General features: G+C 31.3%; 2 protein-coding genes across 2 annotated transcripts; both read left to right on the top strand.

Moving 5' to 3' along the window:
• The first annotated feature begins 3,279 nt into the window (after nucleotides 1–3,279).
• On the top strand, nucleotides 3,280–11,664 carry LOC113514712 (odorant receptor 4-like). The gene is made up of 7 exons (XM_052895085.1): nucleotides 3,280–3,802; nucleotides 4,727–4,822; nucleotides 5,649–5,841; nucleotides 6,709–6,811; nucleotides 9,101–9,202; nucleotides 10,114–10,266; nucleotides 11,548–11,664. The coding sequence occupies exons 1-7, from the start codon at nucleotides 3,280–3,282 to the stop codon at nucleotides 11,602–11,604; spliced, it is 1,227 nt and encodes a 408-aa protein (XP_052751045.1). The 3' UTR covers nucleotides 11,605–11,664.
• A 3,981-nt stretch (nucleotides 11,665–15,645) lies between these two features.
• On the top strand, nucleotides 15,646–21,879 carry LOC113513323 (uncharacterized). The gene is made up of 7 exons (XM_026897315.3): nucleotides 15,646–16,172; nucleotides 16,734–16,829; nucleotides 17,370–17,562; nucleotides 19,258–19,360; nucleotides 19,713–19,814; nucleotides 21,055–21,207; nucleotides 21,350–21,879. The coding sequence occupies exons 1-7, from the start codon at nucleotides 15,647–15,649 to the stop codon at nucleotides 21,404–21,406; spliced, it is 1,230 nt and encodes a 409-aa protein (XP_026753116.3). The 5' UTR covers nucleotide 15,646; the 3' UTR covers nucleotides 21,407–21,879.
• Nucleotides 21,880–25,590: the final 3,711 nt, after the last annotated feature.

Here is a 25,590-nt window from a genome sequence, read left to right as displayed (position 1 = left end):
TTGTATCCTTTAAAAATTATTGTCTATTGTGTCGAGCTTTTGATAGCACGTAAGACTATTGAACAATAAGCCATTTTAAAGATTTGTGACTGTCCAAATGTAACAAATAGTAAGTAGTAGTAGTCCGAGATAGGTTTTACAGAAAAGACAAAAATTAGATCATGATTTCAAGGGCATGCTCTAGAAAATATACGATGTATCTATGCAAAATGTGGTCAAAGTAAGCGTCGAGGGATGGATTGAGAATGGGTGCATTGAATTTGCGAGAATGAATAATTAATCCCTTTAACTAAAGGTCGTCTGTAAGAGATTGCTCTAGCTATAAGATCACCTTTTGTACGTTTATGAATGTTTTAATTTATACTATATGCAATTGTATTTCACTTGAGTTTTTTAATTGGTGCAATAAAGTATTAAATAAATAAATGTCTTAACAATTGCGTAAGTATGAAATAACTGGAGATAAATACAAGAGTGCGATTGTTAGGTAATAAACATCTCATTTATTACCTAACAATCGCACTCTTGTTAGTAGAGCTCGCCACTTGCAATAATTTTTGGCGGGTCACTTTACTTCTTGATACAACACTATAACAATATTTTTCTTAATCTCTTTGATATAATTTCTTGATTGATGAATGTGGAAGAAGCGAAAGAGGTTTATTTGAATCGAAGCATTTTTCGTACATTGTTTCTGCCTACCCTAATGGGAGACAGGCGTGACAGATATGTATGTATGTATATAATTTCTTCGTCTTTGCCTCTTTTTGTTTATGAAGTCGACTCTCCTTATCCTGAAGGGAATTGACACGATCATTTAGGTAAAGTATGATAATTTACCAAAGTTATATCGACGTTCCGATCAAGTTATATCGGCCATGATCATGAGAACTGATGTAGGGCTGTCATGTCTCTGTTTCCGAAGCAGAAGTTTCTTCTTCTACTCATTCGTTGTTCCACTATTTATTTTCAGTCACTTCTTTGAAATAGGGGATATAGGCAGCCAGTCTAGATATTATCACTCTTAACTTACAGGGTATAGGTTTCTTTTCAATATCTCATGAACACGTTCAAGCATGGGCTCTGTTTTTGAGTGACGTCATCACAAATTTTAATTGATGTGGTTGTTACGTGTAAGTACGTATCCTTAACAAGATCTTATATGGTTGCGCGGTGACTTTAATATCTAGAACGACAGCAATTTGTCCATTTATATTTCATATGTGAACCTGTTTGGCTGAATCGAGTTATAATGCTGCATATATGGATCAATTTCCTATTTATTTTCTTTTATCTTACAGAAGATGTCATCCACATATCTTTTACATGGCTTGATAGTGCTTGGACTTCGGCTTAATACTTTCTCTTTAAACTACTCCATTTAGAGATTTGCTTATCTGGGGCTACGGGACATTCCATTGCAACATCATCGATCTAGAGATAGAGATAGAGATAGAGTAGGAGCCGCCTCCTTCTGCGACATGACGGCGTCGCAGAAGGCGAGCATCGCTTCCCACGATCTTTCACTGCTCACCATCTGCCGAACCACGGCGGGCAGTGAGAGATCGGTCCCCACTACCGCGGACAAGATACGACGCTCATCGGCATACGCTGGGCACTCCTCCAGCGTATGCTCCGCCGTGTCCTGGTCCGCTCCACAAGCATAGCACTCCTCTGTCAGCTCCCTGCGCGCGACATGAAAGCTGACGGCCCACCTGATGGAAAGTGGTAACCGTCGCCTACAGACATGAGCAGTATTATGGACATAACAGAGTATACTGTTTCGCCCATGATACTATCATAAATACATATTACATTATCATAATATCTTCTGGTTACAATATGATGGATTTGATAATATGGACGTAAAGATACGTCCTTATTATCAATAAAGTATACATTGTACTCTTAATCAATTCTACTTAACAAGCCAACAGATAAATTGCTTTCATTTTCACCTATCATTTTCTAATGGTATATTGCCATGTCACTACAGCGAAGGAAAATTACCATTTCATTATTAACTATAAAAAAAATATTGAAATTATGCCTTTATAAAAAGTTCATTTGACTTAAAAATAGTAGGAAATTATTAAAGAGATTATTTTTTTTCTATGAAAACGTTATTAAAAGGGGTTCCGCAAATATTAGTGTTTATGTCAGAAAAACACATGATAAGTTCCCACAATAATATCATTTTGTAATTTTTTAAAATACCATCCTTAATATTTGTTGTGGCAAAGTACATTCGAGAACAATCTTAGTTATTTAAAGGTAGTAATACAAATGTTTAAAAAAATGCTTCTACTAATAGAAGCATTTTTTTTAATATTCATCTAAATGAACAAAACATTTGTTTTGTTCATCTAATAAAAGTATAAAATTTGTTGATATAAAGCTACAAAAAAAAAAATGAAAACTGTTTTTGGAAGTCGAAGTAAATGTATTAAGTAAATTTTTATCCTTAACCTGAACTAACGTTGATTATTGTACTTTAAAAACATTAATATATTGAAATGAAATGAAATGAATGAAATGAAATGAAATGAATTTATTTTGCTAGAATGTAGGTAGTTTTCGATGAAAGAGGTTTACATTTCCCATATACATTCTGCCTCTATGTCAGCGTGCAAATTATTTATTAATACTAATGATTACAATAATAATAATTATCTGCAATTTCTCTGATGGCTCGGGTGCTTTTGGGCTCATGTTCGTTTACCTACTATATTATATAAAAAATAACACTATAATTTTTATGAGTACCTTTCAGCTGTCAAGAATTTTTTTAGTTTGGATGTTAAATGGTTAACACTGGGCTCTGAGCAGCGATCTAATAATTTGTCTGAATTTGTCTCATTTAAAGGTGAAACATGTGTTGCAAAATGTGCGTGAACAAAATGACAATCGGAGATTGATGGCTATGGTTACGGAACATCTGGTAGCATAAGTGGTGGTCAATCTTTGAGCGACGGCAGTCGCACACATACTAATGACAGCCAAATTAAATTAAATATTTCTAATCAAATAACGTTTAATATACAGGTTTTTGTAAATTTATTTATAAATTGGAAGGAGAATTTTATTTAACAGGTATATTAGAACAATCTTTTAAAAGGACAATACGAGTAATGATACAATTCCATCTGTAACTTGTTATTTTTGTATGTATCGCTGATATAGAATGTTTAATAAATAAATCTGTATGTGAGTGTACCGCTAAATTTAGTTTGAAAAGTACATTTCCCGGTTACAGATCATTAAATTACATTCTCTAACATGGATGAAACACTACAAGTATTACACCGCGTTCTCTCAACTATTGGTATATCAGCATTTAGTAAAAACAGTTGGGATACAAAGTCGTGGTTCGCGTTCCAGATATTCAATGTCATTGTCGGCTTATTGTGCTTTATTTTTACCACTGGATTCGTCATTACAAATAATTCGAATGCCACAATTTTTATTAAAGGCTCATGCATTTGGGCGATTGGAGTAGTAATGTTTTTATGGCTGGCTCTGTGTTTAATTTTCAGAAAACGCTTTCGTATGTTACTGGAAGAAATGGTATTCGTTGACCGCCTATTAGATATACCCTTGATTAATCACGTTCTTTATGAAGGAGACGGGGTGAAATCAATTGAGTTGAAGCATTTGGTGAACAATACAAGGATGACGTTATTTAAATATATAAAAATGCTGCTAAAATTTTATTTAATTTGTGTTTATGCAATAGTCATTCTATATGTCATCAGTCCCATTTATGAAATGCTTATTAATAAACATTGTCTACGACTTTTGGGTAAGTAATTTTAATATTATTCTTTACTAACTATTGCATTCGGCTATGCAGGCATGCTATCGTGGAGCGCCTTTAAGTTCAAAGTTTTAAAGATCTTTTTTTATATCAGATCCTTAAGTTAATTAAACGTACGTTCCAAAGTTAGGACAAACGATTTTTTAGGTATAGATAAAGTCGTCAAATGTAATGAATACTCATGAGTATGTCTGTTTATCTGTTGATTTTTTAGTTTGTGTATTTATTTATTTACTTTATACTTTATTGTACATACTAATAATATATAAATAAATGTGCCATGGGAAAACAAATATACAAAGGTGAACTTAACTCTTAGAGTTTTCTCTCCAGCAATCTTAAAGTGAAAAAGAGAATCAATGCCAGCGGCTAGAGCAGTGTACAATATTGTGACAATTTAAAAACAAAAAGAGTTGGACAAACTTTGTTCATATATAACCAATTATATTATATTTAATTGTATATATACAAATTTACATACACATATAAACACAACTATATACTTACATATTCATATAAATAAAATATGTTCATAAGGATAGAAAATGCTCTTTAAGTCTACTCTTAAAAATGTTTAGTAATTTACTCTCAAGAATAGGCACGCGTAGGAAGTTCCACAATCCAGTAGCGTGGACTGTAAAGATACATATAAAATATGTATATGTTCAAAAAGGAAAATGTATTTAGAAATGACTATTAGTGGTTTAGTTGAATACCCTTGGTTTTGGTTGGAAAACTTCTTAAAAAATATTTTGAAGTTTCACAACTAGTTTGCAAAGCAAACCAAGCTAGTACTAGAGTACGACTTGCTATATAAAAATAGTAATAAGGATACTTAAAAATATGAATGTGTTAACAATATTTTTCAATTTAAAACTCATTTTAAATGTAATATAATTTTTTTTTCAGCATTCACCATGTGGTTTCCGTGGGATTTAGATAATTTATACGTTTATATCCCAACGTTTATATACCAAGTTTATGTTGGGAACTTGTGTTGTATCGGTAATTATATATTGTAATATTTTGTAATCGTACCGCTTACAATCGACAGGGAATTCATCCGCATAGAACATAAATTATCGTAAAAAGTGCGGTTTTATAGTAGTTTTCTACTGCGAACGCATAGGCTGTGGAATAAGGTCCCTGCTGAGGTTTTCTCTAGAGAGTATGGAATGAAGTGCTTCAAAAAGGGTTTATTAAGTTTTTTCCAGGGTCAGCAACGTAATATTCCAATATTGCAGGCGTCCATAGGCTTAAATGACCGTTTACCATCAGACGGGCTGTAAGAGTATGCTTGTTTACCACTACACTGTTTCTCCCTCTATCTTTAAAGATAGATAGAGAAATAGTGTGATTCGAGAGAGAGAGACAGAGATGTGGGCTGAAAGATGATGTAGTGATAATTGTTAATTTGGAGTGGTTGGATGCAAGAAGAATTACGAAATAGATTTATTGAGCAAGAATGAATGGAGATGTCGGTAGAGGCCGTCCTAGATGGACATATGTCGACCAAATAGGCAACGTGCTGAAGAAGCACTAAATAAAAAGATTGATGAATGTAGAAGAAACGAAAGAGTTTTGTTTGAATCGAAGCTTTCACGTTCTATTGTTACTGCCTGTCCTAATGGGAGACAGGTGTGATATGTACGCATGAAAAGTTAGTATACAAGTGGATATTATCGCGTTTAATATAATAATACCATTATGTTCTTTTCGTTAATTTAGGATGTATATTTTTATTATTATTTATATAGGCACAACTGCGAGTTACGGCTACTGTTTCTAGTGCATTATATTTTCTAGTTTTATACGTATATGTTATTTTTAGTATACTGCGGTATACAAGTAATGATCATATTACTCATTGGCCAGAAGATACGCCATTTGAGAGTATTAACGTTCATTCTTCTGAACCTGGACGAATTGGCCACAGAGATTGTGAAGAAAAATAAGGAAAAATGGCAAGACAATTGCACTGCAGTGCTTATACAGTGCGTGGATCATTATATAAAACTAAAACAGTGAGTAATGTAATGAATAATCTGGTCACAAACTATATGTTATAATTTGTGACGAAACTGTGTTATAAATTAACGCAGACAACATATAAACTGTAACGAGATTTTGTCACTAATTATATATATATTTTTTGATTAAATTATTTATTTTATTTAAATATGACATTCTCCACTTTTGCCAAATCAAATGATAAAAAAGCTCTGTTCATTAAACGTCATTTAACAGCGTTTTATATGGTTTACAAATACTATAATATTCAAAATAATATCCAAATTTCCCCACACCGATATTATTTCTCCGAAAATTTCCCCAACAATTCCATTCCGTCAAAATTCTTCAAATACTATTTATTTTTACTGAAATTATGAAAATAATACTCAATCTTGTGAATTTACAGGGTACAGAGGAATAACACCTGAGTCCTCAGGAATGGCAACGCATGGGGGGTATCATGGGCGCAACAATATGTGTGTGTACTGTTATGTCCATGATACTGCTCGTGTCTATAGGCGACGGTTACCACTTTCCATCAGGTGGGCCGTCAGCTTGTTTGCCATTCTAAGATGTATAAAAACAAATCTGGCATAATGTGGCAAGTGTAAGGGGCAGATGTCATTCGCGTCATGATGTTTCACTATTTTTCATCATTGGCTGCCATTGAGTGAGACTTGATCAAAAAATGTAAGGATACGCTAGTATTGTTGATAGACGCAGCATATATAATAAGATTAATAAATTTTTAATAGATTTAGTAGTCACAAAACAAATAAAAAAAATAATACACGTATGTTTAAATTTATTTGATATTATGAGATAATTTACTATAATCTAAACTGTAATCATAATTATAATTTAACGTTTCTCTACAGATTCAGTAACAAATTGAATACAATATGCCGGCCTTTTTACTTGACTCTTATTACGGTGTCCATTACACTTGTCTGTCTGTGTTCAGTGAAAATCGCTATATCGGTAAGTACCTAATTACACTATATCTTGTTTCCTGTATTTTTAATAATTTATAGTCATATTTCTTTTGTCAAACTTAGAATGGCGAACAAGCCGACGGGCCTCCTGATCGAAAATGGTAACGCTTATAGAGATGAGCAGTACCATGGACATAACAGAGTATATTGTTTTACCCATGATCCCCCAACCCCCTCTATGCGTTGCTATTCCTGAAGAATCAGGTATTATTCCTCTGTACTCTGTAAATTCACTGTCATATCCCACTCTTTAAGCCGAAACACAGCCATGCAAACACAACTGTTTAACGGTAGAAACACGAACGGGATAGAGGTGCCCAAGTTGTACAAAGTTTGTACAAAGTTTCGCTCTAGTATTTTATACAAAGTAATACTCTGTTGACCATTATAATACATACACAGTTTGTCGTGCAGTCCCGGCACAGGCACCATTTCCTTTCTCGTGGGTGTCGTAAGAGGCAACAAGGGAACTTAAAAGTCGAGAGATGGGCAGCAGCGTTTCTCTTAAAAGATAAAAGCCTAATTGTGGTTGCCAAACTGCCTGTCTTGCCTAGCGAAAATAATTGTAAAAAATTGTTTAGTTAAGCATTGGTGAAGTATACTCGCTTGCAACCATACTTCGCTAATTCTAAAAACAGAGGAAAATTAGAAAAAAAAAAACAGAAAGAAAGGAATATTTATTTATTACGAAGATTCTTTTCTCGGAAGTCACTAAAAATACAGTGGAATTTCAACATTTCTTTTTTTTAATTCTACAATTGAATTTATCGTAAAAAATGCGTATACAAGTTTATACCAAATTTTATGAGAACTTGTTAAAATGTTAATGTTAGTATCACTAAGGGTAACCTTTAGTAACAAACAAACAATTTCATTATTTGTCAATAAGTAACAAAATATTTAGTCTGTACGTAAGTTTCTTCAGTTGAATAGTCTAAGTGCAAATATATTTAAAAATAAATGTAAATATAAAAAAGAACTCTAAAGCCGTTAGCATAAAAGCGATAAGCCTTACACTTCTCGATGCAATCTTCCGAAGGGAACCTAAATAGCGTGCGAGGGAAAAGCCATTGGAGAAGGATTGTAGGCTTACTATGGCTAGAGCTTCAGTTGATGGTATTGATCCGACGAAGATTGCACTTTATATAATATTTAATATAATTTTTATGGAATAAAATATCACAAGTACGGTCAGGAATATATCGAGGCTACTCGAATCCCTCTAACTGAGTTACAGTAAATTATTTGGAGGTTTTTCATATTATAATGTATCGCAAATTTTGGTCCGTTTCTACTTGGTAAAATGGTATCCGGGACAAATCTGCCCCACCTGCATACTACAATACGCTATCGGGGAAGCTTATTGTGATACACTCATCTAAGACTCCACGCCATCAGTTCTTAATTTATGAGGATGAAATAAATATTAATTGTTATTTTATTTTAAATTTTATAACTTTCAATTATATTTTCCTAATATTTTATATATCAATTCGATTTTATTGCACTAATTAATCGCAATCCACCAAAACAAATTTAGTTAACTTGTTGCCAATTGTAACAAACGGCAGCGAGTTAATTACGGTTTAAAATTAAATTATTTACGATGTTTATTTTTGACATTATTGAGTAATATAATTAATTACTTTTATTCCCATTGTTTTTGCCTAACCAGAAATTCTCTTCTGAGAGACAGGCGTGATAGATATGTATGTATGTATGTAGTTTTATTATTTTTATCTTTTACATTGATTTGACTGTATGTTTTATTATAACATACAATGAAATACACAGTCAATATAATTTGTTTATACTTATCAATTTTAAACCAATAGTATTGTAGATACATATAAGAAAAGTGAATAGGATTTGTAAGGTAAGGCTGTAAGTTTTATATGAGATATGACCAGTTAAATATTTTTATTTAATTTTTTTTATGCAACTTAGAATGGCAAACAAGCTGACGGAAAGTGGAAGAACCTGATGGAAAATAGTAATCGTCGCCGATAGACATGAGGAGTACCATGGACATAACAGAGTATTCTGTTTTGCCTATGATACCCTCACGTGTTATTTACGTGTTATTTCTCTGTATCCTGTAAATTCACTGCCATATCTCACTCTTTAGACCAAAACACAGCCATACAACATTTAGTTTAAATTCTACGTTAAATTATATTTAAGGTAAGCAAATCTCATGTGTAAATGAGATACAACTAGCTAAATACCTATTTGTTGGTAGTAATATAACATTAACATGACACGGACGTTACAGGATAAGCTATCGCTGGACACTATGAAATATTACATCCTCGAATTTTGTTTTATACTCGTTGTGCTGGTAGTTTGCTTATTGGGACAGCAGGTTGACAATGAAGTAAGTTTTATATTTTTATAAGCCGATTTAAAAAGAAGGATAGTATGTAGTCCTCGATTCGGTTGTATTTTTCTTTATGTTTGTTACCTCATAACTCTGTTGATGAACTCTGTTTGTGTTACTATGGCACACGCATGAAGGAATGGTAACAAAGGAGATTGTTAGATTATGTATTTTGTTTTTGTATTATTTTTTTTTATTTGTGCTTTTTTTATTTTTATTCTTTTGTCTCTTTTGCTGTGTATTACGTGTATGTTTGTTTTTTTTTTTATTGTAATTTGTGTGCTGTAAGTAATGTAAATAAATTGTCTATCTATCTATCTATCTATCTATCTATCTGTTGGAAAACCGATTTGGAAAGTTCTTGCCTTATCTTAAAGGATTATACTTGCAGATTGGTCACATAAAAAATTGATTAAAATCGGTTTAGTAGTTTAGTTGAAAAAATAATGTAAAAATTGCTGGTTTTTGTGGAAAATCGGTTTTTTGTGGAACATAATTTTAAAATATCATTTATTACAGGTTAAATTCAAATAATTATTTTCACTAAAATTTTGTGAATCAAACTTTCAAAAACGAAAGAGAATTTTGAGTGTCCTATACTAAATTGATATCTAAACGTGCCGATTCGTGTATGGCAGATTCAAAATATTTGTCTTTTTTCAACTCGCGCTTCGTTGGTGAAAAAGCTTTGTCTAGAACATTCCCGTCAAACGATGATTTTATTTCTTTAATTTTTTTTTAATCCCTAACAAAAATGCAGTTAGTATTTAATTATTTATTTACAAGATTTGTAACAAATTTATATATATACATATATTATATTGTAGTGTACAATGTAAAAATAAATATAAATTAAGTGTTATATAAATCTAATTAGTGATTTAAAAAAATCTTAATTTTAATTTCAGTGTGAGCAATTGGATATCGCTGTTACCGAAAAGTGGTACATATATAACAGACAACACAAAATAAAAATGCGCATTTTTAAAATGGCGACCGGTCAGAGAATGCCTATATATATTTTTGGAACAGTTACGTTATCATTGCCTACTTTCACTTGGGTAAGAAATAATGACACATCTAATAATCACAAATACGAGTATTTAAATAGATTATGAAAATAGTAATACGTCTTGCGTCAGGGGTGTTCTTCTCTAGAAATCTATCCAACTTTAGAATATGCAGTGTCCCACTCCTTTCCGCAATTGCATTGTCCCCCCCTTTCCTTTCCCACATAAGTCCCTTACCAATCATTCACCAATTTCCTTTTCGCTTTTCCAACGTTCCCTTCCATCTTTCCTCAATCCTTTTCTACATACCGTAGGTGGCGGAAATCACCAACAAATGCATTCCCAAAGAGGGTTGACGTTAGGCAGGTGGCCGGTCGTAAAACTAAAACTAAAATCTTTTTGTAATATGGATAAAATCATATTACGCTGACCCCAAATGATTGGGATAAGGGTAGGAAGATGATGATGAAAATAGTACTACGACAAGGCACACACAGTATTTACATATTATATAAGTCTATGTAAAGATTACAATTTCTCACAGCGACATGGTTGGCACAGTTCACTAATACCCAAAGAGTATATAACAAAGAGTTATCCTTTTGTTATATACTCTTTGCACACTCTTATGAGTGCGCACTTCATACAAGCTACATAAAACGACTCGGTCAGGAATATCTTGCCAATATACACAAAAAAATCCTCCTTTTCTCGTTATGTTGCTTTTCTCGCCAGCCTGATGTTCAAAATGATATCGAATAGGTTATAATTATACTACAGTTTGATTGTAGAAACACAAATCATATGACAAATAAAATATATTTTTATGTCAAATTGAATGTTCCCATGAACATTTTTTAGCAACAAAATATAACATTCTTAAATATATTTATTGTTTTATACAATATTATCTTGAGATCTCAATTTCGTAATATTATTGATAGTATATAGAAATTATCAACACTTTCCGTATTATCTGGTCAATTTCTAGAATAGGCCTCGTAATAGAGTCAATTATATATGGTTGTAATTCCCATGTTAAAATAAACAGAAATATGAAATACAGAGCTAAAACTGCTCCACAAATAGTTTAGATGGCAGCCATTTGCATCACATTTGACAGTATTATTATTAGTTAGGTTGACATTATTGTGATATTATCATTAATATCTAATAACTAAACGTTGGCATGATGTTTCCTGACCAAATTCATCCACGTGCAGTTCAATTCTATAGGTGTCAGTTACTATCAATCAATAATGAGTCGTTAATCTGTTTATTAGTAAGTAGTAAAAAAATATTTATGTTTTGATATCTAATACATTGTTACAGTTCATTAGAACGGGAATGTCTTTTTTCACATTAGTAATGTCTGTAATAGAAGATTAAATTTATTTAAATTAAAATTTAAGTTAATTATTTTAACTAATTTTTAATTATATTTCAAACAGTATTAATTAATAATAAAATATGTTATTTATTAATTTATTTATTAAAATATTCTTTTGTTATTTTTGATTATTATTAATTATTAAGTTTAATTAATAAGTACATTAAATAGTATAAGATAATATTATATATAAAATTAATTAATTAAAATTTTCAATTATTGTAAGAAATTAAATAAATAAAGTAACAATAATTAAATTAAAAAATAAACAAGTAATAAATATTAAATTAAATAATAAATAATGAAATTAAACTTTATACTAACATATTTAGTCTTGTATTATGTTTAGCACTTTACACATAATAAAGTAGTCACAATTATTATTATTGTATTTTTTTCAACTGAACCTTTTTGTAAATTATAGTATTTATCTTACACTCAGATACTATACGAGTATACATTCCTTTGTGTCCTTTCCCCCATCAGAATTTGCACATCATAAATTTAAATTTTTATTTGACGCAGTCAATCGCGTCATATAATATAAAATGAGTAATTCTTCGGACTGATACCTGCTGCTGATTTTCACCACAGTACAACCCACCACAAACTAAAGCTTCATCCCAACCATCTAGACGAGTCGCGGTCTTCCTCCGTGCGTTTTTCAAGGCACTTTTTTCCATACACAAACACTCTTTGGAATCAACTTCCAGCAGCATTATTTCCGAACCGATACGACATCATAACCTTCAAGAAAAGAGCATATTCCTTTTTAAAAGGCCGTCAGCACACCTGCAATGTTTTTGGTGTTGTAAGTGATCATAGGCGGCGGTAGTCACTTACCATCAGATGAGCCGCATACTCGTTTGCCCCCCGTGTTATTAAAAAAAAGATTGAACTCCATTAAAAATCGAATTTTATTCTGGCAAAATCAGTTATTTGGATTTAATAACAAAACTACTGAACCGTATTTGATGAAATTTCTATGGGAGTAATCTGTCAGTAAATCGTTTTAGATAAAGAAGAATTTTTTAAATCGGTTCACAACTCAAGGAGTTATGAGGTTTTTTTTTGATGGATGAAAATGGTATGTGCTAACGAGATACGCTGGCGGAGCACCAGTGAATTCATCAAGAATTAATCATGATAGTTTCCACGGAGAACCGCGAGGAGGTCGACCTGGTTGGGTATATTGCTAGCAATGGGATTCTCAGTCTTCATTACTAACAATCCCTTTCCCCCCAGGAGTTACGAGGTTACAAACATAAAAATGTACAACCAAATTAATAACCTACTTTTGAAGTCCTTTCAAAGTCACGTAGGTGTGTCATACATGGAGATTTATTTAAGCTCTTATTGTGGTGCCTATTGCTTGTAAACCTTAACTTAGCTTTCAATTGGACGCGAGTCGTCAGTGCTGTAATATCGTTAATATATATAAATTCGTAGGAGTGTTATTTCTATTAGGATATTATTTCTCATTATTTAGTATTAAACAAACTTCTGGAGGACAGAATTGTGACCTAATTTCAACTAATTCAACAAATTTTAAGATTTATATTATATGTTTTGTTTACTGTTTGATAAAATGCTTGAATCATTATTATTTTAGAAGTAGGTTTTCCATTGTCCAACATAGATTTCTTACAGGAGGAACGGAATACGAATTCCGTCGAAATTAACAAATACAAATCTACGAAGATGTAACTGGCAAATAAAGATATGAAATTAATAGAATGTAGTATATTTTAGTTTCGTTGAGCATGTTCAAATCCAATGTGGCAGAAAATAAGTCTACCACGGATATTGAGATTTAGTTTGGTTTGTTAACTGTGTTAACTATTTCTTTATTCTGTACTATCTAAATTATAGTCTTTCTAGCTTTACCCGTGACATCGTTCACGTTACCTGGATATGTTTACTAACTCGGAAGTGTGTATATCAAATTTCATATTTGGTTAAGCCGTTAAAGCGTTATAAGGTAACAAAATATGTTTACGCAATAATATTGCTTCATCATGTCTAAATCTCGTTATCATATTTAGTTCAATTAATCATAATTTATTTCTAATAGGAAGGATCACAGTTTCTTTCTTATAGTCTATGCTCTGCAACTAGGATTTTCTATGACTCTCTTTCTTCCGTTCAACGCTTGGACAAGCAAGCGTGCCTCTGCGATTATATTTCAGTTATTGAGTAAATTATAAAGTTATAATGTATTTCGATATTGTTTAATCTGAATTATTGTCAGTATGTTATAAGAAATAAATCAGAAAGTGAATTCAGTAATTTTCCGTTTCATTTACTAAGCCATCAAAACCATGTGTGCTCACGATCAAACATTATTTGCGTGGACAAATAAACAAAAAAACTTATTTTTACTCAACATTCATCATTAGAGCATTGCATTTTTTAAACAGTTATGCATCTACTTTTACGAACTAAAAATACAGCCAAATCCAGTGTCAAGTGCAACACATTGGCCAATGTGGAATAATGCCCATGATTACTCCATCTGATGGGACTAAAGGTCTAAGAATATTTAAAATTGTCGTTAGCAGTAGAAAGATTTAATATAGTCATTAGATAAAAATTCTGGTAATTGTCCAATTTATGAAGTACCTACAAGTTGTAGTATATAAACTAACTAGTCTCTTTATAAAATATATGATTTAATTTGAAAATAGCGAATGTTTAAGAAGTCATTAAAGGGACTAAACTATTTATTACAAAAAAGAAATATTAAAGGGTGTCGCTCAAATATCAGTATTTATGTCAGAAAAACACATGACTATTTCCCATCGTACATATATGAATTTATCATTTTTTTTAAACGCCAGCTTAATATTAGCAGTGACATGTACATTCGAGAACAAATTTTCTGTCAATTTATTTCAAGGTACGAGAACACTTATAAAATGTAAAGATTGAAAATAAAGATGAAGAAATACTTTTAAAAATTATAAATGGAATTCTCTTTTATTTTATTAATTGGCTGCATAGTACCAGGAATGGATAATTGGCAAGGACGCAAGGTTTTTAAGAAGCGACTCTGATAGGATAAAAACTAGAGTTAGTATTTCAGTTAATAGTTTTCTTGGAAGAGGTTTCTTTGAGAAAAAAATAATAATTGAAAGTAATTCATTACATTTATTGCTTTCTAAGATGGATGACCGATGAGGATGCAATGTTCTTAATTGTTTGGCTGTGTATAGGTAAGTACAGTGTAGAGTGTACATTAGAACTTATACCTTTAAAAAGATTCGAAAATTAGTATTTTTTTGTTATGTTTAATAAAAATTATGTGGCCTGCATAGCTTAAGGAGACCAAAATCGGTGGAGATGTGTGGATGGTCGGTTTACATTTAGGAATGCTGTACAATAAAAGAATTTTACAGAAAGATTTTAAGAAGAAAGTATATTTTCATTATACAGTATGATAATAAATTGTTTATAAAATATTAGTGATCTGCCCTGGCTTCGAATAGGTAGATGGATAGAATGATAATATGTTTATATAGTTAGCTTTAATAGGCAAATTTTTAATACTTTTTTATATTATTTTAATTTTCGCAGGAATTTCCAATTCTTTGTTGTCAATGTTTTTTTTTAATAATGGTTTTGTCACTCGCTGATAATGTAGCTTTCAATAGGCGAGAGTATTTTTAAAATCGGTTGAGTAGTTTTTGAGTTTATCGATTAGTAACAAAAAAATAAAAAAATAAATTGAAATCGTTTGTATTTTATTTAAATCCAAGCATAGTATAATAAGAAAATAATTCAATTAAATATTTGTATAGCAAATTTTCCAAACTCTAAATAGATAAACAATTAAAAATAAATTGATAGTAGTATAATATTATTTATTCATATTTGTTAATATAAATTTCGAAGTACATTTTGGATATAATAACATTTCAAATAATACACTATATTTATAAAAAAAAGAATCATTAAATAAATTGTACGTGAATGTATCTTTAAATCCAGTCGGAAAATTACACTTAGCTTTTACAGATCATTGATATCGCAAACTTTAATATGGATGAAACATTAAAAGTATTCCACCGCGTTCTTTCTATTGGTGGGATATCAATATTTGCTAAAAGAAATTGGGATAGTACAATATGGCTCGCATTTCAATCGTTCAATGTATTTGTTGGATTTTTTTGTTTTATTTTTACCACTGGATTCGTCGTCACAAATACCTCAGATGTCCTGATATTTATCAAAGGGGCTTGTATTTGGGCAACTGGTGTAATAATGACCATAAGTCTGGCCATGTGCTTAGCTTTCAGAAGCAATTTTCGTAAGTTTTTAGAAGAGATGCTGTTCGTGGATCGGTTATTGGATATACCGTTGATAAGACATGTCGTTGCTGATGAAGAAGGCTCTAAATCGATTGAATTGAAGAATTTGGTAAATAATACTCAGATAAAATTGTTCAAGTATACGAAAATACTTCTTAGGTGTTACGTTTTTTGCGTTTATTTCGTGGCAACCCTATACCTTTGCAGTCCAATTTATGAAATGCTTATTAGACATGATAAGTCTTTACGACTTTTGGGTAAGTAATTTTAACATACATTTTTCTTTATTATTCTTATTACATTTGTTTTTAGGCCGTGGACTGTTTGAAATAATGTTTTGGTGAAAATGCGAGTTGGCTCAACTTTCAGTGAATGGATTAAGACAGGGTTTTCATTATACTTGTAGATGGATTTAATCAGACAGCCGTAAATATCTCATTCAATATAAAAATATTTTTTACCTAAAAGAACCATTAAAATGTCGAGTTTTTCTATTAAATTTATATCACTATTAAACGACATGAAATGTCTATTTAACGTCTTAAATAGACGTTCTCAGGTAACGTCCATTTGACGTTAATTTTGTGTGAATAAAAGTTACCACGCTAGTTATTATTGTAAAACTATTTTTATTCCGTGACTCTAGTCCCCATTACTAAAAAAACCTACGCCCATCATCGGTGAGTTCTATTAAATTAAGTATCATATGATAACACGAATAGTGTAAAGGATTTTATGATTTTCCAGTTTCACGGATGGTGTCTCTGGATTTTTAATAATTTTGCCGATTTGATCGCTTTATATGAACTTTCTTTCAGCATTCGACATGTGGTTCCCGTGGGATTTGGAAAACTTATATGTTTATATAGCTACGTTTATATACCACGTTTATGCTGGATATTTGTGTTGTGTCGGTATGTATTAAGAATCTTTCACTTGATTTATTTAGTAGGATTAAGATAAATGTTCCTTGTAGTCCCGGAATAGAATAGGCCATTCCTTCCTTTCCTGTGGGTGTCGTAAAAAGCGACTAAGGGAGGACAAAGGATGGACAGCAACGTCTCTCTTGAAATGAAAAACAGTAACCATCACCTACAAACATGAAGAGCATTATAAATATCACAGAATACACTTTGACTTCCACTAGTAGTGTTGCTATTCACAAAAAAATAATTAAGTTTACATCATCATCATCATAGTAGTTATCAACTATCCACTACTGAACTTAGGCTTCCCATAATTGGGAGGTTTCACCAGTAGATGCCACGCTTGGCAGGCGGGTTGGCAACCGAAGTTAGGCTTTGGTAATGACTTAAGAGGGTCGCTGCTACCCATTCCTCGACAGTTAAGTCCCTTAATCGCCTCTTTACGACATCAACGGGAAAGGAAGGGATAGCCCAGACTGGACCATACGGCGGGACGACGGCTACATATATCCTTCTAATTATTTTTAGCATACCCTGGTCTACAATCAATGATCATTTTACTCGTTGGTCAGAAGATACGTCACTTGAGAGTGTTGACGTTCATTCTTCTTAATCTAGATGAACTGGTTATGGAGACTTTGAAGGAAAACCAGGAACAGTGGCATGCGTGTTGCACTGATATATTATTGCAGTGCGTGGATCACTATGTAAACCTCAAGAAGTGAGTATCATAAGTTTGTTTATTATTATTATTATACAAGATGGAGTCGAAATCATCAGCATTTTCTTAAGAATGAGTTTTGTTATCAAAACTGTATTATTTTTCCAAAGTCAAAAATAAAATACCAAAATTAAGAGCGTGTCATACTAATTTCATAGTTGATGTGCCATAAAGCTACTTAAGTGGTTTTCTTCTAAAACTAATATTTCATAATTTGTATGGAAATGATAAAAAATAGCAATGGTTAAAATAGTTTTGCAGATGGTTTTTTTTTTTACTTTTTATTAATAAATGAGTATAATTTATTTGCATTATACTACATGTGTTATAAAATAACATTTGTGTGAATATAATAATCCGCCGTTTCACCGGGTGGTCCCGGTATGGAATAGGCCACCCTTTCCTTTCCTGGGTGTGTCGTAAGAGGTGACTAAGGGACGGCGAGGGATGGGCAGCAGCGTCCCTTCTAAAACATCATTTAAAGCCTAATTGCCGACCCGCCTGCTACTACTGTCAAAACTACCTTATGGGGAAGGCTTATGTTCAAAAGTGGACAGTTAAAGGCTGTAATAATAATAAAAAATATAATAAGGCTTATTGCTAGAAGCGATCTTTTCATGATAACCTTAGGGTACAGGATTAAATATATAAATCACCGGGAATTCTTTTGAAACATCGTGGACTGGATGCAATAAACAGGATAAAGAAATTGTAATAGAGAAGAAATGAATTTCTAGAGAGTAAAATTAAAAAGAAAAAAAATCGTGCAGATTATTAGGTGAAACATAATTTACATAAGTATTTTAGGGCTGGCAGAGAAAATGAAAAAGATCAGTTTTTTTAATTTCCCAGTATTTTCATTATACTTAGATTTTTTTCTAGATACTCCTTAAAACATTACCTTATTTTATATTTGTTTGTACACACTTTATATGTAGGAAATAGTCTTGTTTAAATGATAGTAATTAAACTAAATTTTAATAATTAAAAATGTAATTAAATTTTGTATTTTAATTTATTTTAGCATGCAGTTAACCTGATAATAAGTGATTATTACTGCGCATGGGCAACCGCAACACCAATGATATTGCAAGAGTGTTATCCACATTTTTGAAAGGAATATGCTTTCATCATCATCATCATCATATCTGTCTTTAACTGGTCACTGCTGAATATAAGCCTCCCCTTGGGGGGTTTTGTCAGTAGTTGCCATGCTTGGCAGGCGGATTGACAACCGCAGTCAGACTTTAGAGATATTTTAATAGACACGCTGCTGCCTATCGCTCATCCTCCCTCAGTCGATTTTTACGACACCCACGGGAAAGGAAAAGGTGGCTCATTCTATATCGGGACCATTTAGAATTGCAAACAAACTGACCGTCCACCTGATGGAAACTGATAACCGTCGCTTATAGACATGAGCAGTACCATGGATATAACAAAATACTGTTTCACGATACCACCCATGATGCTACCCATGCGTTGCCATTCCTAAAGACTCAGGTGTTATTCCTCTGTAGCCTGTAAATTCACTGCCATATCTCACCCTTCGAATCGAAACATAGCCATGCAAACACAACTGCTTAATGGTAGAAACACGAACGAGACCGAGGTGGCCAAGCACTTTTGTTTTGTACTTGACTTTTGGGCAGTCTCCTTCTGGTAAAAGTAATATGGTTTGTCTTCTTTCCACAGCTTCAGTAACAGATTAAATAAAATATGTCGACCTTTCTACTTGACCCTTATTCTGGTCGCTATCATACTCGTTTGTATGTGTTCAGTGAAAATCGCTAAATCGGTATGTAATATTAAAAATATTTTACATTTGTTAATTGGCGTTTTATAATGTTATATATATATATATATATATATATATATATATATATATATATATATATATATATATATATATATTACATAATGTAAAGTATACTTATTAATTATTTATTCATTCATTATTCAGCTTATAAAGTGTCTCATATTCTAAGTTAGGACTAACTTATTCCTTTACTGACACCCATTCAAATCCGTTCAGTCAAAGTTCAGTTCTTTTAAGCTACCTCTAATAAACATTTATAAAAGCTAGCACATTTTTATTAGTAGAATCATAAGAAATATTATATATCTAATTAATATCACGAATATTATAGGATAAACTATCGCTGGACACAATGAAGTATTACACCCACGAATTATGCTTCATACTAGTAGTGCTTATGTTTTGCTTATTGGGACAGCAAGTTGAGAATGAAGTAAGTTTTAAAATTAACATATTTATATTAATAATTGTTTTATTTTTATTTTTAATAAATAAATGTATTTATTTGCAGTAGATAAATAGATAAATATTTTATTTGAGTCCATTGTGATACATGTAAATTAACAAATGAGTTTATATAATCAAATTATCTACAATTTTTTAAACATAAAACAAAAGATAAAATATATATTATATTTTGTAATTTAATTAATGATATCCATGCCCACATCAGGCACCTGTTGGCTACAATTTTGAAGTTTTTATGGTATTAGTTTGTTTTTTTTTATACAACTTAGAATGGCAAACAAGCTGACGGTCCACTTGATGAAAAGTGGTAACCGTCGCCTATAGACACGAGCAGTATCATCGACATAACAGAGTATACTGTTTCGCCTATGATACCCCCTATGCGTTGCCATTCCTGAGGACTCAGGTGTTATTCCTCTGTACCCAGTAAATTCACGCCATATCCCATCCTTCAAACCGAAGCACAGCCATGCAAATACAGCTGCTTCACGGTTGAAACATAAATGGGACAGAGGTACCCAAGCAATCGACTTTTGTACAAAGTCTCCTTCTGGTACTGTCTCGTTGTACTCAGAAAGTTGTGATATAAAGAAATAATCATTGTTATTATTCCTTATGCCGTGTAATTTCAGCAACAAAAAGGCCAGCCCTTGGGCAGCAGCGTCTCTTTTAAAACATCTCCAAAGCCTAACTGCGGTTGCCAATTCACCTGCCAATTTTAACAACTACTGGTAGATGATGATGACTATCATTCCTTAAAACTATTGTTAGTAGTTATTATTAGGTCTTGGAATTTTTTTGCTTAGAATATATATATATATATATATATATATATATATATATATATATATATATATATATATATTCTAAGCAAAAAAAATTTGATTATATATATATATATATATATATAATCAAAAACTAAAAAATAAATAATAATTCTCAAAAAAAAGAACAACCTATATCTGTATCAACAGCACTGCGTAATAATGATATTGTAATCTGAAACCAGTACCAGGTATGTACATATCTTGTACTGATTTTAGATAAACACAAAACTAGTAATCTATTTTAGTAAAACAAATTCAATTATTAAATGAATTAAATGAATGAAAATGAAAAACAATTTAATATATTTTAATATATTATATTACATTGAATTTAAATTAACAAAATAGTTGTTGGTTAAAACTTATTTTTAATTTCAGTGTGAAAAATTGGATATAGCTGTCACAGAAAAGTGGTATATATTTAACAGGCATCATAAATTAAATGTGCGTATATTCAAAATGGCGACGGGTCAGAAAATGCCTATATATATTTTTGGAACGATTACATTATCATTGCCTACATTCACTTGGGTAAGAACAAATTAATTTTATAAAAACCTTCCATTTTATTTACACTCAATATTTTATGTTATTTAAGAAAGAAAATATTTTTGTATTATGTTTTTTATTTTTTATATTTTGATTATCTAATATATTTTATGTCATTTTACAGTTCATTAAAACGGGAATGTCTTTTTTCACATTAGTGATGTCGGTGATAGAAGATTGAAATTAAAATAATAAATAATATGACTAATTTAAAACAGTAAACATGTTTAATATAATAGAAAATAGAACATAAAACTAGGGTTTATAAAAAACAATTAATTTATACAAAATAAATAAATAATGTATAATTATGCACTTACTTACACTGTAATTAATTATGCGCAACAATTATGCACTACAATCATAATTACAAGTTCAGATTTTTAATTAATAATTGGAATTGATATGTATTGTATCTAGACAAATTTTTTTGCAGTACTTTATACATAACGGCCAATAGCAATAAAATAGAATAGTACAATTATATATAAAACTGTTTATTTAAGTTATAAAACGCTTTATCTAAGTCATAGATGATTCATAGTAACTTTTGTAGAAACTTTACGTATTATTATATGAAAAATTAGTATTTAAAAAGTTTACTGGAAAATAAAAATACGCCTCTATTTTATTAATTAATAAATATTGATAACTACTGAGTGACAAAGTTTTGTTATGTACGTTGAAGTTAAAAAAAAAGAAAATTACAAATTTGAAGAAAGCTTCACAGAAAATGACCATTTTCGAAAAGACCCAAATACATGTTTGGATCTCCTATTATATTCTTTGTCATTACAAAAAGGCTATTAAAGAAGAGAATAGACTGATCTTCATGACTGATTTTTTTCTATATTAAGATCGACATACCAAAATATCGATCCAGAAAAATCGAACATCTATCTTTTGGGTATCGATCCGATTCATTAATCGAATTAAAATCGGTAATTTTTCTCTAGAATTAACCCTAATATTTACATTCCAAACTGTGTTGTAAGCAAAAATAACAATAACAGTTCTGAATGCGTACAATGCGCTAGATAAATAAAGATTTTATTCAATCAAGATTTATTCATAATAAAAGAGAACATTTACGACCGCATTCCATTATCGCAAATAGGGTTATTAAGTAATGAATAGAAGTAGGATCAATAAAAATTGGTTCCAAGTACCAATATTGAAGCTAGGGAATTGCTGATATTACTTATTGTTGCAAAAAAACAAAAGAAATTTGTATATGGGAGTTAATATCATCAAAATTGCATATTATAAAAATATATATTCGAATTCAGAAGCATTTCCTTTCTAACGACTTAAAAAAGAAGATTTTCAATTCGGTTAACTGTTTGTTATCTCATAACTCTGTCAGTTTTAAACCGATTGGGAAAATTTTTTGTTCATCTGAAAAGATATATTTATAGATTGGTTCCGTAGAAATTTTATTAAAATGAGTTCAGTAGTTTAGTTTTTAAAACAAAATAACTAGTTTTGCCATAACTGAAGTTGATGTTTTTGTGAAACACAATCTTTGATTATTTGGAGTAGTTTAATAGCGCGGGAGTTCCACACGGAATATGACCTAATAGAGTATATTGCTAGCAATGGGGTTTTAGACCCCAATTCGTCCTGCTATAGAATATTAGGACAGAAAATTCGTAAATTAAAAATTAAAAACATATAACTGTCATAACAGTTGAAAGGCACAGTCCTTAATATGGAGGGCTCGAAATACATATTTTATTGTTTTACGACCTATTTTTCTTTCAGTATTTCTGGTAGAATATTCTTATAAAGGGAGGCTAGCGATTTCGATTTCATACTGTATGATAAATTACTATTTCACTACTTCAATAATAAAATGGCAACTTCCTTACAAGTTAATATATCAGGGAATAGTAAGATTATGCATATAGCGTCGGCGGGACGTTATTACTGGTAAGAAATATGTCGCCTCTTGTATGTTGGCACCCGATATTGTAAATTCGGGAACTGATATCGAGATGTTATTACGAATACGAATCGAGTGCGTGAAATGTGGGTAGTAGAATTATATGTTTGAATTATGAAGAATATCCTGAAGAAATAGAGTGAGGGTTTATATAGGAGTTGTCTTGCTAGAGTATTGGGTATATTTGTTTTTCATTGGTAATTCTGCTGCTAAACTAATGCTTGCATTAGATTATTATATTTTTAATTAGTAACTAGCCCGGCTTCGTACGATATTTTTTTAATAAAATACAGCCTATATTACTTGCTGATAACGTGATTTCTATAGGTGACATTTTTTTTATGTAAAAAATTCAAATTCAAACTCTTGGTAATATTAGTTTAGAAAAATATCAACAGATCAAATAGATATAACAATTGGACAGAGGGAAGAGCAATAAAAATTAATGTAATTGCTCACTACAGAGTGAATATTATAGTTAACTATGAAGCTAGACACTAGAGAATAGATAATAGTACAAGAAGAGACGACATGATTATTTGTATAAGATAGTTGTAATTTAAAAGAAAAGTTTAAATAACTAAAAAATCAAAACAGAATGTATTTAAAAAAGTTTGAAAAAAGTGACTCTTCGAAATGAATAAAGTACACCAATTTATATTGAAAAATGTCTTCTATTCTAAAATGGAAATAATGAAAATTAAATACAAAATTGTATATTATTAATGGATTTATAATTCTTAGAACTCGGAACGAACAAACTCAAGTAAGATACCAAGCCTTTTTAGATATTAGAATTTTAATGGTAAACCAAAAGATATTTTAGAAGTAGATACATATGTATAAATTTATAAATAAAAATTAAAACAATTTCATAACAATGATATCATCAATTTTCAATAAAAAAAAAGTTGTAATTACTCTATATAAAATGCACTCTTACGGTATACATTGGTCTGTTCCTAATGTTTTTTGTTTTCTTTTCCGAATAACGCAAAGGAATATCTTTTAAGGCGACAATATATCCCTTCCTTTATTTGTTATGCCATAACCATCTGCAGAGGATTACTCTGTAACAGAAGATATAGCGAATGGTTATATTTTTTGGTACAGAGTAATCCGCAGTTGCATGTTATAGAATGATACCTATATTATTAGCTATGTTCGTATCTTAATGGATCTTGTACCTTTTGCATACTGTATTGTTTGTATTTAGTATTTTTTTTATGCAACTTAGAATGGCAGAGGGGAAAGGGATTGTTAGTAATGGGGTCAAATAACCCCATTACTAAGAATATACCCTGTCAGGTCGACCTCCACGCGGTTCCCCCTGGAAACCATCGTGGCTAATTCCAGTTGAATTCGTCAGGATGGGCTAACTGACCTGCTTTCATCCTCATCAGTCATCTATCACTGGTACCCCGCCAGTGTATACCGATAGCGCAGACGGGGTTACCATATCATTATCACTCATTAAAAAAAAAACTTAGAATGGCAAACAAGCTGACGGCCTATTTGATGGTAAGTGGTAACCGTCGCCTATAGACATGAGCAGTACTGTGCATATAACAGAGTATACGACATGATGGACGAAACACGCCCATTATGCCCCCCATGCGTTGCCATTCCTGAGGATTCAACTGTTATTCCTCTTTACCCTGTAAACTCACTGCCATATCCCACTATTCAAACCGAAACACAGCCATGCAAACACAACTGTTTAAGAGTAGAAACACGAATAGGACAGACGTGCCGAAACAAACGACTTTTGTAAAAAGTCGTTTGTTTCTATGCTATATGTATGTATGCTGCTAAGAAAATGTTTTTTTTTTGTAATGGATGATAATGAAATAATATCCCCGCCTGCGCTTACGGTATACAATGGCGGGGCACCAGTGAGGGATGATTGGTGAGGATGAAAATGCTGGTTAATTAGCCTATTCAACGAATTCAACGATAAATCAGTCACGAGGTCGACCTGATAGGGTATATTGATAGCAATGGGGACTAACCTCTTCATTACTAACAATTCCTTTCCCCCGAAATAGCTGTTGTTTCGCTATATTTTTGGCTTTATTTAAATTATTAGGTTAGGGGGGTAATAACATCTCAGTCGGCAGGGCTACGTATGATAAGTATTCTGAACATTAAATATATTGTGTAAAATTCATTGCGCTGTTTATGTCTATAGGCGACGGATATCACATTCTATCCTGCGGATCTACCACGAAATAAAATCTCGAATTTTCGGACTCAATTTAGTATTTTTAATTTAAAATAAGTACATTACAATTTCCATTATTTATATTATGTTATTATTCGTATTGTTAATACTTTTACTTATTTAATGACATTTAATAATTTAATTCTATTTTAATGTTTATCAAACACAAGGTATGCTGTGGTTGCCTATAAATGTA

This window comes from Galleria mellonella, unplaced genomic scaffold, assembly GCF_026898425.1.
Source record: "Galleria mellonella isolate WM207_F2 unplaced genomic scaffold, CSIRO_AGI_GalMel_v1 utg264, whole genome shotgun sequence".
In the NCBI taxonomy this organism is placed as follows: domain Eukaryota; kingdom Metazoa; phylum Arthropoda; class Insecta; order Lepidoptera; family Pyralidae; genus Galleria; species Galleria mellonella.
The sequence above is the reverse complement of the archived record's forward strand: the minus strand, read 5'-3'. Positions and strand labels throughout refer to the sequence as shown.